Raw genomic sequence first — 15,502 nt, 5'->3', positions numbered from 1 at the left:
AACATTCAAGCTTACATCTATTGCCTTTCACACCTATGAGAGCAGATGAACCATTAAGGTAAAGCTTTTAACTCCCAATTTCTTCTCCTTAAAAAACCCTAAAGAGATATGCACATGCTTCCCCCGCCCTTATTTTTTACAAATAAAATATTTACAACACTAGAAAACACCAGTAAGTGAATGGCTCCTTGGTACCTAACACTAGCACAACCAGTTGAAGCGTAGTTACATTAAACTTAATTAACTATCAGGCTTACTCCTAGCATAAAACAGGTTTTATCAACAAGGCATTGCTTAAAAGCAAGCTAACAAACTTGGCCATCCCAATCCATACAAACATATATTTTGACAAGAACACAGGGGAAAAAAGTGACCAAAATATGTATCTATTAGGAAATGGTGTGTAAGTTTCTAGATAGAAAATGAATTTATACATAAATGATCCTAGAAAATGCAATCAAATTTAAGCATCGACTGTACCAAAGATACAAGTAACACTCTACAAGTGGAAGACAAAAACAGAATGCAAGGGAAATAAATTTTATTTGTTGTTACCCTAACATATAACCAGCTTACAGTTATTTGAATGTCACTCATCCAGCTATTAGAAAAACCACACCACTATGTATGAAATAATAACTTTTTCTCCAAAGAAAGCACTTTAATTCTCTTTTGGTTTGAAGTAAAGGATTTCAGAACATTGCAAAACAGCTTCATGAAATATACAGACAAGCATCCCATTGTGCCTTTGACAGCACACCTGACAGAATTGTAATCAAAAGGGAAATTTGGTCAAGCTCAATCTCAACTTTGTCCCTGCGTTTGACAGTTTGCTGCTTTAGAAATAAAGCAATTAACAGCTTTCACGTTACGGATCACACAGATAAATATGAAACCAGGCGACATCTTCATAGGTCTGTACTTCCTGCCTCATAAAACTTATTAAAATCAAATAAAGTCCAACACAAAACCCAGCCAACCACCACTGAACTGCTTACAGATGAAGTTTAAAAGAGGAATGTATCCTTAATCTGCAAATACACAAAAATAAGCCACCTTAAATGTCTTCCTGATTCATATGAAATTCCATTAACTTGTTGAGATGCAAGAGATATTTATAAGCCTTTCCCATGTGAAATAAATTGAATTAAAAATGTAACTTCTCTTTAAATGCATACAAAGCATTTAAGAAAGATTTATGAGACTAAACAGCTCACTATTGGAACAGTGAGATCTCACATCATCATACTTGTGGTAACACTAGCAAAAATAATACCACTGCACAGCTGGGATCCTAACACTAGACAAGGCAGCATTACTCAAGCTCATTTTATATGACAGGTTCTTCAATCTCCAAAGCACTTGAAGTGAGGACCACATAAAACTTCTCACTCCGAGTAATTATTAAAATGCATTGTACAGATCGAGATATTCCCAAGGTAAAGCCCCAAAGTCATGTAGAAAAAGACAGACCTAAAAAGAGTTCAGAAGTTCAACTACCTTGGGTTTTTTTTTTTATGGAATTGTAAACAAGTCAATAAAGGAAATAAACTGTATGCAATGATAATTTATGATACAGAAGTTTCAACCCCCTGCAATCTATGGAGCTGTACTCCATAGCTGATACAAATGCAAGACAACTCAGGATTTAAAAATTTAAAAGGCAAAGAACTACCAAATTCATTTCATGAGACAGAATAAGACAGAGTTTGTTTGGGTTTAACAGATTTCATAACAACTTCTGAAGAATCAGCAAGTCTCTATCTGGTACCTTTCAGGCAAGCAATGGAGACACCAGCATTAGCTGAGGAAGCTCACCTTTCCTTCCACTGATGCACTTGGGCTTCTCTGAGGTAATTTGGTAAAACACCAAATCATATAAAGTACCTCTGGTGATTTCCACGTGGAAATGATCAGAGTTTAGGAAATCTTTCTAACAGTACCAGACCAAAGACACTGATACCAGGAAGCATTTCACACTGGGAACTACTGTTACCAGGATGAACTCCACAATGCTATTACAGTGAAGTGGGTTTTTAAGAGGCCTGAGCATCTGCAGAGTTGTTACAGAACTAAACTAAAAGCTTTCAACTGTACATGTCTGAGCACACACTTTTTCATAGCTTGACATTCTTTGGTCCATCCAAACACTGCAAAGGGAATGCTGATCATTATAAACATGCCACCTCTACAGGCTGAAACTGCCAAATTCAGATTTTAGACCAGCAAGAAAATACACCAGGAGTAAATCAAACTCAGCATCCTAACATCTGATTTTGCAACTTCAGAATGTCCAGATTTTCAACAATTAAGAAAAACAAAAATCAATACAAAGGTTAAGTTTGAACAAAGGAACAAGAGGTGAGGAAAACTGGCTGCAACAAAAAGAGCATTTTTGTATCCAACAACAGAAGTTTCAATATGCATAAATCCTTGAAATAAATTGCTATTAAATATATTTAACATCCAATTCCACAGACAAGACAAAATTTTTATTGAGGCAAATTGTGCTGGCATCTCAAATCTCAGACAAACCAAAAAAACAATGGGGTGAAAGTAAGATTTAAGTACAGTCACACGCTACTTAACACCTTCTGTCAAACATGGCTCAAAATCCCTTTTCTCTTTCAGCTATTTTTGACAAGTCAATTAACACCCTCATAAATAAATCTGCTCAATGAACTGATCTTCCACAGCTAGCATGGACACATGCTGGGTATCCCACTCATTTAGTTGTACACATCAGAACTTCCTGCACACTGCTCTACACTTCAGAACACCAACAACTCAATCTCTCTGCAGAACCCAGGACACATACTGATCTTATGGAAAAAATACAGCCTTTTACTGCAAGCACATACAAGAACTGTTCTGCACATGAGCATTTCATGTTCCTTTCTTCATATACTGGGAGAGGAACTGGCTTCTGACAAAGTGGATCAGCTTGGTCTCTGTGCAGAACATAGTAACGATGGTTGCGGCAAAGCACAGAGCGCCCATGCCGATGTGAATCAGCCTTGCCATCCAACCCTTATCGCAGCAGAAGAACACCTACAACAGAGGAAAGAAGCAATTGCAGGAAAAGCTAGTCAGCACAAGGTAGACTTACTGTATCAATAAAAAAAAAATCAGATCCAACACTTCTCTTGACTGTGCTAACATCAACCTTGAAGCTGAGCACGGTTTTGCCACATGCACTGATCCTCCAATAAATCACCTTTAGCAGACACAATATTTGCTTTCTTAAGAACTTCCTGTCAGCAAAAAATGAGCATTCAGTAGCTACCTGGTAAATGTGGACATTAGCTATTACCTGGCCTGCAGAAATATGTTAATTTAGGTATTAGGAAAACTCTGCTAGTGCTGTCACAAAAGTCTGTCACTTTGCAGCAACGCATTGGGCTATTTTCTAGGAAAACTGGAAATCTCCCATTCCAAAATACAAAGCTCTCCTTTCTAAGGCAGAATGGTCACATTTTTTGTACACTGCAATGCTACCATCTCCCTAATAATTAGTCTGTGCAATTACCATCTCTGACTGAATGTGATAAATGTGCTCTTTGCAATTACTGTTTCTGTTCTTGTTTCGGTTGCTTTTCCTCTACCGCTTTGTTATTACAGAATGTTTAATAACAGTTTGTGCTACTGCAAAACTTCAGTTATTAAGAACTATGCACATGGATTTATCTACAGACAGCAGAAGCGTGTTACATTTTATTGTACTTGTCAGATACACCTTCTACAGGTGGCAGAGAGAACTTTGTATCAAAGGTAAAATGTCTTTATATTGTATCTTGCCTTGCCTGTAACGAAATCTTCCAGTCTATCCTCATAAGCATGAGGTATTTCTTTGCTAATGGTATTTCTCTGCCTGGGGTCACAAAGGTCATTCAACATTCATTTTCACAGTGAAAGCAAAATTCAAGAAAGATGCTTACCTCTGAGACACCAGTGATCACTCCACTTATGATATAAACGAGCACCAAAAATGGGGAGGGAAGCAAGCCCATCAGAGGTCTGTAAGTGCTTTCTTTGAAGTAATCATAGATATAGTGGATGCTGTGAGCTATTCGGATACCCATGTTAAAGCAGTTGGCAAGAATAAAGCCCACACTGCCATGCCAGTGAGTCAAGAAGTAAGAGATGCACAGAAATGTGAAAGACAAGGCCAGCATAACAAAATTGTACCTGGGAAGAGGGGGGAAAGAACCAGTTTATCAATGTGTACAGTTACAATACTGATTTATGAACTTTATCTTTGAAGAAATACCACAACTTATTTTCTGAAACAAGGAACTGAAATTCTCTTCCCATTTTCTAATGCAAAAAGATAAATTTGAGAACCAAGCTGTTAATTAAAAAAATTCACTGAAAGAATGGAAAATACATCAAACACATTAAATAAAGAAGTGAATTATGTGAAGGAAATTCTGGTTTACTAATCAGCTGTGTACTCATTTCATAAAGTCAAATTTAGTAACAGTGATTAGTCACATAAAAACTTGTGCACTTTTGCTATTTTATTTCAGGTATGCATTGAAGAAAATTCGTGTTCAACAAGATGACACTTTATGTAGTTTCTGCTCCAAACAGTGGCTCTGGAACAAATTCACACCTCAAAAAGGCCATGAAAGCAGCACTGCTAAGTCTAAAAAGATACTACTTAGACTGTGGAAAGCAGACCTCACTGAAAGTAATTTGAAAAGCCTTGTTAAGGGACAGGCACTCCATAAGCAATAAAAGCTTTATGGAAAGCTCTGAGAAGGCCACCAGGCTCCAAAGTCAGTAACCAGGAGGAAGAGAATAAGGAAATAATCTGGGCTTGAAGGGTTCTAAGGAGATTGTCTAGTTCAACCTCCTACTGAAAGCAGATAAACCACTGAATTCAGACCCTCAACTGAGAGAATTCAGAAGACTACCTGATACACAGGACCTGTATATGAGAACTTCTAACAGCTGCAAAATTTTGCTGAGTTTTAACGGATGGCCTGTCTTAAAAACTGTAACTTCAAGCCTGTATCTACAGAAAACAAGACTTTTAAATTGCTTTCCCAGTTAGTGATGTACCAAAAGCTAATCTCAAAATCTGCTCCTTAATTTCTGACCTTTTTACCCAAGCATTTACACTGTTGCTAAAGCTTCTACATCTAAGTCTAAGCAGATAGCTAAATGGTTTTCAGTGGAGCAAAGTATTTTTATGCTGGTTTCAAAGGCACCAATCTCTCTGTAAATTCAGTACAAATGAATTTTTAAGATTGATGTTTATCAACAAATACAAGCATGTAAAAACCTCAAGTAGGGCATGTTCGGTTGCCTATCTATTGCACCTGGCTCTGGAGACAAGGAACAGAGCTTGAAGCTTAAACACAGTCACTTCTTAAAGTGACTGCAGAAAGAAATTTGCTCTTTGGAAACAAAGCACTTCCAAGCACATCACCCCCCAGAACTGCTGTTTACACACTGAACTCCAAGCAGATTAATTACAAGAACATTCTGGGGACACTCCTACCTGTCCACCTCTTCTTTACACATCAAAGCAAACGTAAAACATTCCGTTACTCCATTGACAGCAAGAAATAGGACATATAATGAGTAACATCGGAGGAGATTTGGACCTAAGAAACACATTAGAATAATAAGTAAATACTACTTCTTTTATAAAACCACATTGTTTTTACACTCATCGATACTAAGAGATAAAAGCTGCAATGTTATCACTGAAAATGGAAATGTGAATGCATTTCAACAAGTTTCCTGTCTGGGTATTTTGACAAGAAGACAAAAAAACAAATAAGACAGCAAACACACAAGAATAGCAGTTATGACAGTAACAGAAAAGATATCCATCCAAAAAAGGATTTTATTAAGAGGGATTTCCAAATTAAAAAATATTTATCATAACCCAAATCCTGCATTGTACAGAAATTGGTGGAAATTCATCCCAGTCATTCTGAGCTAATAAAAGCAATACAAAGTGTGCTTTGAACATAACAGTATGAAAAACAGCAAAGCTGTTCAATACATTCAAAATTGTGTTAGATGGAGAAAGTTTTTCATATTTTTATGGGTCAAAAATAATTTATGCATGATTTAAAAATCACCCATTCAGACCTTCAACTTTTTCTTGTACTAACACTGGGGAAAAAAATCCTATGCTTTTTAACAGGTTAGCATGCATCCATGAATACTCCCTTCTTCATGGCAGCAATGTAGTTCGTATTACTAAGACTCCTCCTGTTTCAAAGAACAACTGCCCAAACTGTGAATACTCTGGTTCCAATTTGCTGTATGGGTTTCTGGGGGGTCCGTCATTGTTGGTTTAAACAGCTGGGAGTTAGCAATTTTACATCATGGAGCAGTCAAATAATCCTTTGAAATGTTCTTTTATAACAGTATGAAACTGCAGGAAGGTAGAGCCCCAAACCTGATCCTACTTATTTGGAGCTCCTCAGTATATTTTAGTTTAATGTGACTACATATTAAAGGGACTGCTACAAAGGCATGAGTTCTGGATTCAGACAAGCCAAGTCACCGATTTCAACAGGAGTTTTACAGACAAAAAACTCTTATTGACTCAAGAAATCATAATAGCAGCAGTTTTTAAAAGTGCAGGGCTCTTCTGCCAGCTCTATAAATCCTTACCGGTTCCAGAACTGAGCATTGAACCTCCATAAATATCCAGAGCCAGCTGAGAATAGGCATAGCCAAAAACCGTGATGGTAAGGCCAGTCAGAAGCACAAGTTTTAACAGTGATTCTAATACATTTGCAGCCATAGCAACATCGTCCTGAAAAAAATTGTGGATCAGAATGAACATCATCAGTTACTTTCACACAGAAGATCTACTTCACAGGAAAAATTAAAACCAAACCAAACCTGAATAGTCTGCATTGTATATAAAGGTGTGAAACTTACCCTTTGTTACTGAATTACCCATACATGTAGCCTTAACCGTATTTATTATTCTATTCTAGGTTTTACAGGTTACATATTTACACAAGTATTAGCCTTTAACATGCATGCTCAAGGAAACAGAACTTGCAGATGCTTAACAGTTAGTAAATGGCAAAGAGCAGCACAGCACCTGCCCAAGGTCTGAGCCAGCAGAGGGTCAGATTTTCATTGCCACACGAGACTACAGGATTCGCCACACCAGAACAAGTAACTTGTCAGTTCTACTACATCATTACAAGAAGCATCCTTGTAGTCCTTGTAATTTCACTACATAGAAGAAAAACTCATCATAATTTTGCCAGTTACACATACCTGGTGCACTATGTATAAAAAATACGTATGTGTACACTTCTCTTAGCCCACCAATGCCCTGTAGCATGGAATTTGTTTTAGCTGCATGCTGATGTGCAAGAAACAAGATTCCTGCAAAAACTTGTCATAGCATCAGACAAAAGCCCAGGCTGACCTTTACAACTGATGAAGAATTTCACACCTAAAGCATACACAAAAAATATTCTGTGGAACAAAGCTCTTGTTCATTTAACCATTGATATCCCACATACAATTCAAAAGCTCAAGAAAAAGACAATTATTTTCTTTCCAAAACTGCACCCTCTGGAAGCATTACTGTTTAATACTGAACAGCTACTTATGTTTTCAAGTAAATATTTTCAGACAGCATTTATTTAATAGAAATAGGCAATTATTTTAAACCATGAAAGCAGGCTAAGTATATCTAGAAATGCAGGGTACAATAGGGTTTATATCACACCCTTTGGAGCAGCTGATGTTAACATCATTGATAGTACAAGGCAGTACTATGCCACTGCATACCTTAATTTCCATTTCATTACCATTTTACCTATTTTCTTGGGTTTTTGGTCCAGCCTCACTCAACAGTTTTCAATTTTAACAGCCTTTATACCCAAATTTAAACATAGTTCTGTCAGTCACATTTCTGTGATGTAACTTACCAGTAACAAAAATCAAGCACTTAACACGTAGCTAATCCGAAATTAAACATACCTTCTTCTGATCCTTTACATTCTTCCCTCTTTCTAGCACTTTGGCAAAAAAGACATAAAAACTCTCCTCAATAGGCAAAAAGATAAACCTGGCCACCAGTGAACCAAGATTATTCACAATATCATAGACACCTTTGAAAAAACAAACAAAAAAACCAATATAGCAGCAACCTGTGATATTTTCAGACACATTTTAATTCCAAGTCTTTAACAGCAACATGAATTCTAATTTACCATTTCCACAGAACAAAGAGAAAATGAGTGGAATTTTGCACAGCAGTAAAGCAGTGTTCCCTAAAAATTCTGTCACAGCAACCACAGCTCAAAATGACAAGGTTTGCTCAGAGATGGTGAAGCTGGGACAAAAGCATCAGCCACAGAAATGTGAATCTACTAACAGCATCAAGCCACATTTCAAATTCTTACTCTAGAGGAAGTTAAGAGAACTTGATGAATTTCACTGAATGAGAACAGAAACGCAAGGATTTACTGATACAGGAGAAGAGAAAGGTATCTAGTTTTAGGGTGAGGTTCCTTCGGTTTACTTTCACTCCAGTGGAAGAGCAAGCCTGCATGACATTTTCCCAGCACTTCCATCCTCAGCAAAACATCACTACAAACCTGCTAAGACATCTACGTGTGTGCATATACACACACAGTCCAGAGCATATAAAGTCAGGCATACGGGTAAGTGCTTCACATATTCACAGCAAAATAATAGAGTATGGTTCTGCCTGATTTCTGACAGGACTTGGACCAATGCTCCTCAACATTCTGAGAGCACAGGCACTTTGTACGCATTGCTCTTTTAAAACTCCTTCAAGTTAAGAGGCAGCTCAATTGCTCTGCAGGTGAGGAGAATCAGAAGCAGCTACAGTTACTGGTGGCAAGCACATCTACTCAGTATTTACAAGGGAACATACTACTGCCAGCAACTGAAAGTAATCTGAACTAGCCAAGCAACTTCTAACTGTGGGCCAGCAACTACAGCCTATTTTTCTTCCCTGAGCTGCAAAGACTTGAGCTGCTGCCAAATCAGTCATTTGAATGGCTACTGCCATACATTACTCTGTAGCCACACTAATTTCCTTTACAGAACATAATTCAATTTTGAGAGGTGATGCATTCTTGCTGTAACAGCTAACACAGATTCAAGCGGAAGACAGAAAACAGGAAAATAGATTTACAAAAACCAAAGACAGACAACTATAACACAATCAGATACTAATGAAGTTGGGGGGGGGATTATTTGTTTTTGGTGGTGGTGTTTCCAGGGAGTTTTGAGGTTGGTTTTTCTTTTGGGGTTTGTTGGTTTTCTTTTGGGTTCTTTTTTTTTTAAAAACAAGGTACACGGTGTCACACATCCAATTGGAAAGTTCTGTTCCAAAATGAAAATACAGTTTAAATCCAGGATCTTAAATTCTTTTCTATGCCTGTATCAATCATTCTCTGACATGGATCTCAGCATCACAAAGGCTTTGAAATTGTCCCAGATTTTCAAGTTATCTTCAAATACTTTCAGTCATTTTCAGAACCACCTGAAGAGCAGGGACTAAGAAAGCTATGTCACTATTCCACAATGCCATCACACTTACCCTGATCTCCAAAATTTAACACATTCAAAAAAGTCATCACATACCGTTCACCTGCAAGTTCAAAACAAAGAACTTAAGTATTGGGAAACATTTAGGGACTTGTTCTTGTTCTGGCACTTCCAATAGTAAGTATTCAAGAGACAAAGTCTAACAGGACAGCACCTAGTTCAGAAAATCCTCAAAAACGTCATTCAGGTTGGTAACATCGGGCAACGACCTCTGAAAGTTACATGCCCACTCCCACTGCTCCCCCCCCAGCTTTCTCAAGCTTTATATCACTTTGATACTGTTCACTAGCCCTTCTCCACCGCAACTATAGATCAAGCCTCACCCTCTGTCAAAATCTGTTTCAAGAAGGACTGTTTGAAGAAACTCCAAGTCAACCGTGCTTCCTTCCAGTTAACAAAGGTCTGCAAAAAAAGTACTGAAATCAAACAGGCACTGAAATGAAAAAGTACCGAAACATGATTGAAACTAGAGTGAAACAGAAAACAGAAAGCCAGTACAACACTGGAGGCTAACTCTGACTGTACTGAGGGGCAAAAATCCACAATGTCAGTTGCTAACAACTGATCTAAGATATTGCTAAATTCAAGCACCAACATCACTCTGATTCACAAACACTTTGTCCCTTGCTGGAACTCACTGCTCTGCAGATAAACTACCCAAACATGTTTTCTAAAGAAAATACCAATCAAAGTTGAGAGACAGGAAAAAAAACCAAACCCACATGCATGCCAATACAACTTTCACCTTCATCATAGATATCATTTATTGCTCTTCAAACTGTCCCTACAAGTCCTGCAATCAAGAAGCCCCTTTCTCTTTCCAATCTGTAAATCTTTTTCAAACGTCATCTTCCATTCCTTTGTATCGTTTTCTTTTCAGAGATATCTGAGTATCTGTAGGATGCTGTGTAACACCATGGGTTTTTTGTGGAAAAGTCAATGTACCAAACCCCATGGTAAACTGATTCTGGTTTCCACCCTGCCTCTGATCCAGTGTGATACCTGGTCATTCTCCCACACGCTGATCAGTTTTTATCTCCACTTAATGGTTCATGCAAAGCTACTAAAAGAGAAGTCAGCCACAAGCCCATAAGCACAAAGAGGTGAAGTTTTCTAACTTTTTCTGACAAGAATTTTACGAATACAAACTATAAACAGAATTATGTTTTGGTTTGTTTTTTTTTCTTTCTTTATCAGTCTTATCTTCTACAGTGCAGGGATATCCCTCAAATCACTCAACTCCACCATCTCCAACTAATTTTCAAAGCTCTCTCAAGACAGACCTCAAACTGTGCAACCTACCTCATCTTCCACCATATTGGGCAATAAAGCTTTCATTCTAGCAACTGGAAATGACTTCTTTGTTGCTTCAGGAGATCCCAAAAACATCACAAAATAAATAACGTAGCACAGTACCAGCACACTGGTATATAAAAGCTGGAAAGACGGGGGGGAAAGAAGAAAGATTAATATAAAATTAACTTACAAATGTAGAATTACAGGCTAGAATTACATATTAAGAGTTCTGAATTCAGTGAGAAAAAAAAATGTATTAAGTAGTCCTTATTCCTGTCAACATCAAATTACATATAGACTTAAATTTAACTCTTCTCAAGAATGTTGTTGATCTTTGTTTCTTTTTTTTTCTTAATTTATAGGTTACTGTAGTCCTTTAATAACTTCCATGTTCTATTCAGCATTTTTAGAATGATTATTTAAAGTCCAATTCAAAGCAATTATTAATCAAAAAATCAAGTTGATAGAGTAGCTACTGTCTACATCTCTTACTTCAGAGAATCACAGCATCTTTTAGGTTAGAAAGGACCTTGAAGATTATTGAGTCCAACCATTAACCCAACACTGAAAAACAAAACACAGGAAACTTACCTGAGCCAAGGAAAAAATGTAGAGGCCCCATTGAGGATAAAGGACTACTAAAATAACCGTCAAAATGCATTTTGACACTACTGAAAGGCTTTCAGCAATTACCTTTAAGAAAGAAAAGAGAGAAGGGTTATTTTCTGCCAAGTTAACCACACACACAAACTTAAATTACATTAGTTTCACACACAGGAATTATGCAGGAATACGTAGGAAGACTTTCAAAGTCAGCATCACTTTGTCACAGTTTCTGCTGAGTCGACCATCTGAGATTGCAATTCTGTGTAAATTTTCTGTTCTTGCATTTCACAATTCCTCCATTGCAGTTTCCCAGTCCTTTGTATGGGACATAGGGCAGAAAATTTTGCTTGAGACAAACATGTTCTCAATTGCTGTATTTCACAATTTCATATCAACAATCAATTGAAATGTGAAATCATGGAAGATGCATGCCTCTCCCTCGGATTAAAACTCATAATTAAGTATTTGATGATCACTAAGGTGATAGTTTCTAAATAAATCAACTTCCTTGCTTTAACATCTACAAATTTATACCTGTTACAACTGTTACACAGTACTAAACAGTATGCACAGGATTTTTTTTTCATATGCTTGAATACATGAAGATCTAGCTCAGCAATCCCTTCTTTTCAATAGAGAAAGATAATTACAAACACACACGTATACCCCACGTACTTTACTAACCTTAAGTCTCACAAACAAATGAGCTTGTGCTAAAACCCAGAATGGCTCTCCCAGAAGTTCAATAATTGCAGAAAGACCAAATGCTACTACACCAGCCTGATAATGAGGAACCACAGAAGGATCAGGTACTTCGAGCAAGTGTAGCCAGACTAAGCCCAAGCAAACCGACCAAAAAACACCAAGAGGGACTCTAAAAAGTTAACATAAAAACAAATCAATAGAAATGTTACTTTAGCAGGAAAAATAAAGAAAAAAGAAAATTAGATTACACTGTCACATATGGCCATCATTTTTTTAAAAGGCCCAGAGGAATAAATTTCCATTGTTACTATACCAAGAACACCTTTTTTTCCTGTGTGTTACAAACATCTTTAAGGCACTGTTTGCAAGACACAGAAAATACTTTTCTGACTTGTCTCTTTTCTACTCAAGAGCCTAACATAAGGTCACCTATCTGCATTTCTCATTCCCTAGGACCAAACAATTCTGATCCCTTATCAGCCTGCAAAACCCTGCATTTTTGTGGTCTCTGGTTACCAGGGGTTTGGCAGACAAGCTTTCTTGGATCTTGCTGTAACAGATAAAGGTGCCACCATTCCAACTGCTTGCAACACTCTTCCAGAAATCACTGGTTCTCCAGAAAGTGACAGCAGCATGATAAGAAAATGCACACCTGCACCTCAGGAATGCAAGTCCACCATGATCGACTGTAGCTCAGATCCACTTCCACTAGTGAGTGTAGCTGAAAAGCCAAGCTAGGCACAGGAGTGCATGCATGTATCAGCTTCCGCTGACACTGCTTCAGGAAGCTTTGTTGACAAAGCTTCTGGCAGAGTGCAGGATGTTTGACATCACTGAGGCAGGATCTATTTGACCTTCCCATTATCAGATCCCTGAAGTATTTGACATCAAGCTCCTAAGAGGTATTTCAGATCCTTCAAGAAAGTTAAATCTCCATTTTAAGTTATGCTTCTCTACAAGGAAAAGTTTAAAAAGGTGCACACAGGCATTAACTCCACTATGTAATACCCACCTGAAAGGCTGTCAAACGTCAAGAAACTGATTATAATGCAACTGAGAGAACAGATCCAACACACTGAAAACATCAGTATTAAACCATCCCTGAAAGCGACACTGATGTTGCCCTGCCATTAAACTGTACCAGTGCTCAACAGTATCTCCAGGGTAAGTGACAGAACAGCTCCTGGTAACAGCTTGGGTGATGCACCTTCCCATGTGCTCCAAAAGAGATTAAGTACATAAATGCTAAATCTACAGACTTTACCAGCTTCCTGCATCAGTCCTGAAACATGACTGAGGCTGCTAGACACTCAGTGCTGAAGTAATCACCTCAGTAAAGAAATACTTGCTCTCGATTTTGTGAGCTTTCAGACAAGAACTAAATTCCAAAGTAGCAAATTTTTAAAGGTATCTTACGTCAGCCACAACAGGTTAATTGTTTTGGTCCAGTTTCTCTTTGTACTTGCACTCAGACAAGCTCTGCGAAACGCCTCCCTTGCCAGGAAGACAACCGTTGAATACAGCAAAGTGAGCCTAATGTAGGGGAGAGAGAAAAACAAGGAGAGAAAACGATTTCTTTACATACTGCTTCTGACATCCTCCATGCAGCAACATCACTGTTTGCACAGGCCTGCCTAACAAACAAATGGGTGTGCAAGAGAACATGGTGACATAAATTATCACCATACCATAAAAAAATAAGGAGGGGAAGTAGTTACACCGCTTTTCCTCATCAAGTTAATGATTTAACATGGAAAACAGGCAGCAGTGCCTGTGTTTGAGGTGAAAAAAGAAGTCGAGAGGCAGTCAACGATCTAACAGCGCAAAACACCCAACGGTAAATTAAACAGCGCTGTGCAAATCATTGTAAGCCACCCTGCCCAGGCGGCCCTGCACGAACGCTGTCCGAGGCCCCCCCTCGCTGCCTGCGAAGCCGCCCGGTGCGGTGGGCATGGGGGGGACACAGGCCCCCCGCTCACCTCACGTTGACAACACCGATCAGCTCCCTGGAGAGGTAGCGCAGAGTGAAGGCGTTGAGCGCGAACGTGACCGCCCGGAACAGCACCTGTGCAGAAAACCACACGGGAAACACCTGAGGGCAGAGCGGGACCGAGGCGGCCGCTGCCTCGCACCCACCAGGAGGAGGAGGAAGAGGAAGGTGCCCCCGGTCCCTCGCGCACCTGCAGCAGCGCGCTGGAGGATGCCAGCCGCGTGGTCTGCCCGAGCACCTCCTGCGAGCCCATCGGTCCCGCCCGCATCAAACGGCGACGCCGTCGCTCCGCGAACGCGTCAGGGCGGCCGGGACCGCCCCAAGTCCGGGCGGAAAACGGGCACCGGGCGGGGAATGCGTCCTCAACCCGGCTGCTGCCGGGGTAACCGCGGGAGCGCGCCCGCTGCAGTAACGCTTCCGGCAAGAACGGGGCGCTTCCAGAGAACCGGCCGCGCCGCGCTGCTCAGGTGCTGCTCCGGGTTGCTCAGGTGCTGCTCCGGGCTGCTCAGGTCCTGCTCCGCACGGGGTTACTCCGCTGAAAGCAGCCGAAATCTGCACAGCGGCTCATGAGAAGGGACACCGCATTCATGGCACTGCCTGACAAACGCTGTTTTCCGGAGGTTCTGAAAAAGGAATGTCCATGCGAGTTCCACTAATTCCTTCCTCAACTGAGGACAAGCCCACCAGTCTTAGAATCATAGAATAGTTAGGGTTGGAACGGACCTTAACATCATCTAGCTCCAACCCCCCTGCCATGGGCAGGGACACAAGTTTTACGGGTCGGCTCGGCAAGGCACGGGATAAAACAAGGAACCGGGGCACCGAGGAGCTGCAATACAGGGATGCAGCAGGGACCGTGCCCCCTTCCCATCCCTCCCGCCGGAGGCACTCGTGCTCCCCGCTGCCGCTCAGTGTCCCGGTCTCCAAGGGCAAGAGGAGCCCATGCCCTGGCTGCTGGGTACCAGCACCCAGCAGAGCCCGGCGCTCCTCTGAGCAACTCCCGGAACCATCGCAGCAGCATTCCTGGGAAAGGATTTTGTATTTAGGCTTAGCCGTCTTGAGCCCACTTTAGCACAGCCCAGCCTCCTTTAGCCCAGTTCACATCTGTCCAGACCACTTTAGCACAGTTAAGCCCAATTTAGCCCACTCTAGGTTAGCCCAACGCAGCCCAGCCCAGTACACTTCATCCCAGTTTAGCCCTTCCCGGCCCAACGTAGCACACTTTAGACCACCTCAGTCCAGCCTATCCCAGCCAAATTCAGCCCAATCCAGCCCAGCCCAGCCCAGAGAAGTTTAGCCCAATTAGGCCCAGTTTAGCACAGT

At 40.2% G+C, this 15,502-nt stretch overlaps 1 protein-coding gene across 1 annotated transcript; it reads right to left on the bottom strand.

Annotated features, from left to right (window-relative positions):
• Window positions 1–527: 527 nt before the first annotated feature.
• RFT1 (RFT1 homolog) lies at window positions 528–14,481 on the bottom strand. The gene is made up of 13 exons (XM_062610237.1): window positions 14,370–14,481; window positions 14,169–14,254; window positions 13,606–13,722; window positions 12,169–12,358; window positions 11,470–11,571; window positions 10,885–11,019; window positions 9,906–9,984; window positions 9,575–9,625; window positions 7,981–8,111; window positions 6,643–6,787; window positions 5,510–5,615; window positions 3,939–4,188; window positions 528–3,051 (listed from the first exon to the last, which is right to left on the bottom strand). The coding sequence occupies exons 1-13, from the start codon at window positions 14,445–14,447 to the stop codon at window positions 2,887–2,889; spliced, it is 1,635 nt and encodes a 544-aa protein (XP_062466221.1). The 5' UTR covers window positions 14,448–14,481; the 3' UTR covers window positions 528–2,886.
• Between the last annotated feature and the right edge of the window lie 1,021 nt (window positions 14,482–15,502).

This window comes from Pezoporus occidentalis, unplaced genomic scaffold (assembly GCF_034315485.1).
Source record: "Pezoporus occidentalis ecotype Australia unplaced genomic scaffold, CSIRO_AGI_Poc_V1 ctg145, whole genome shotgun sequence".
Lineage (NCBI taxonomy): Eukaryota > Metazoa > Chordata > Aves > Psittaciformes > Psittacidae > Pezoporus > Pezoporus occidentalis.
Note: the sequence above shows the minus strand (reverse complement) of the source record. Positions and strands in the feature narration are given on the sequence as shown.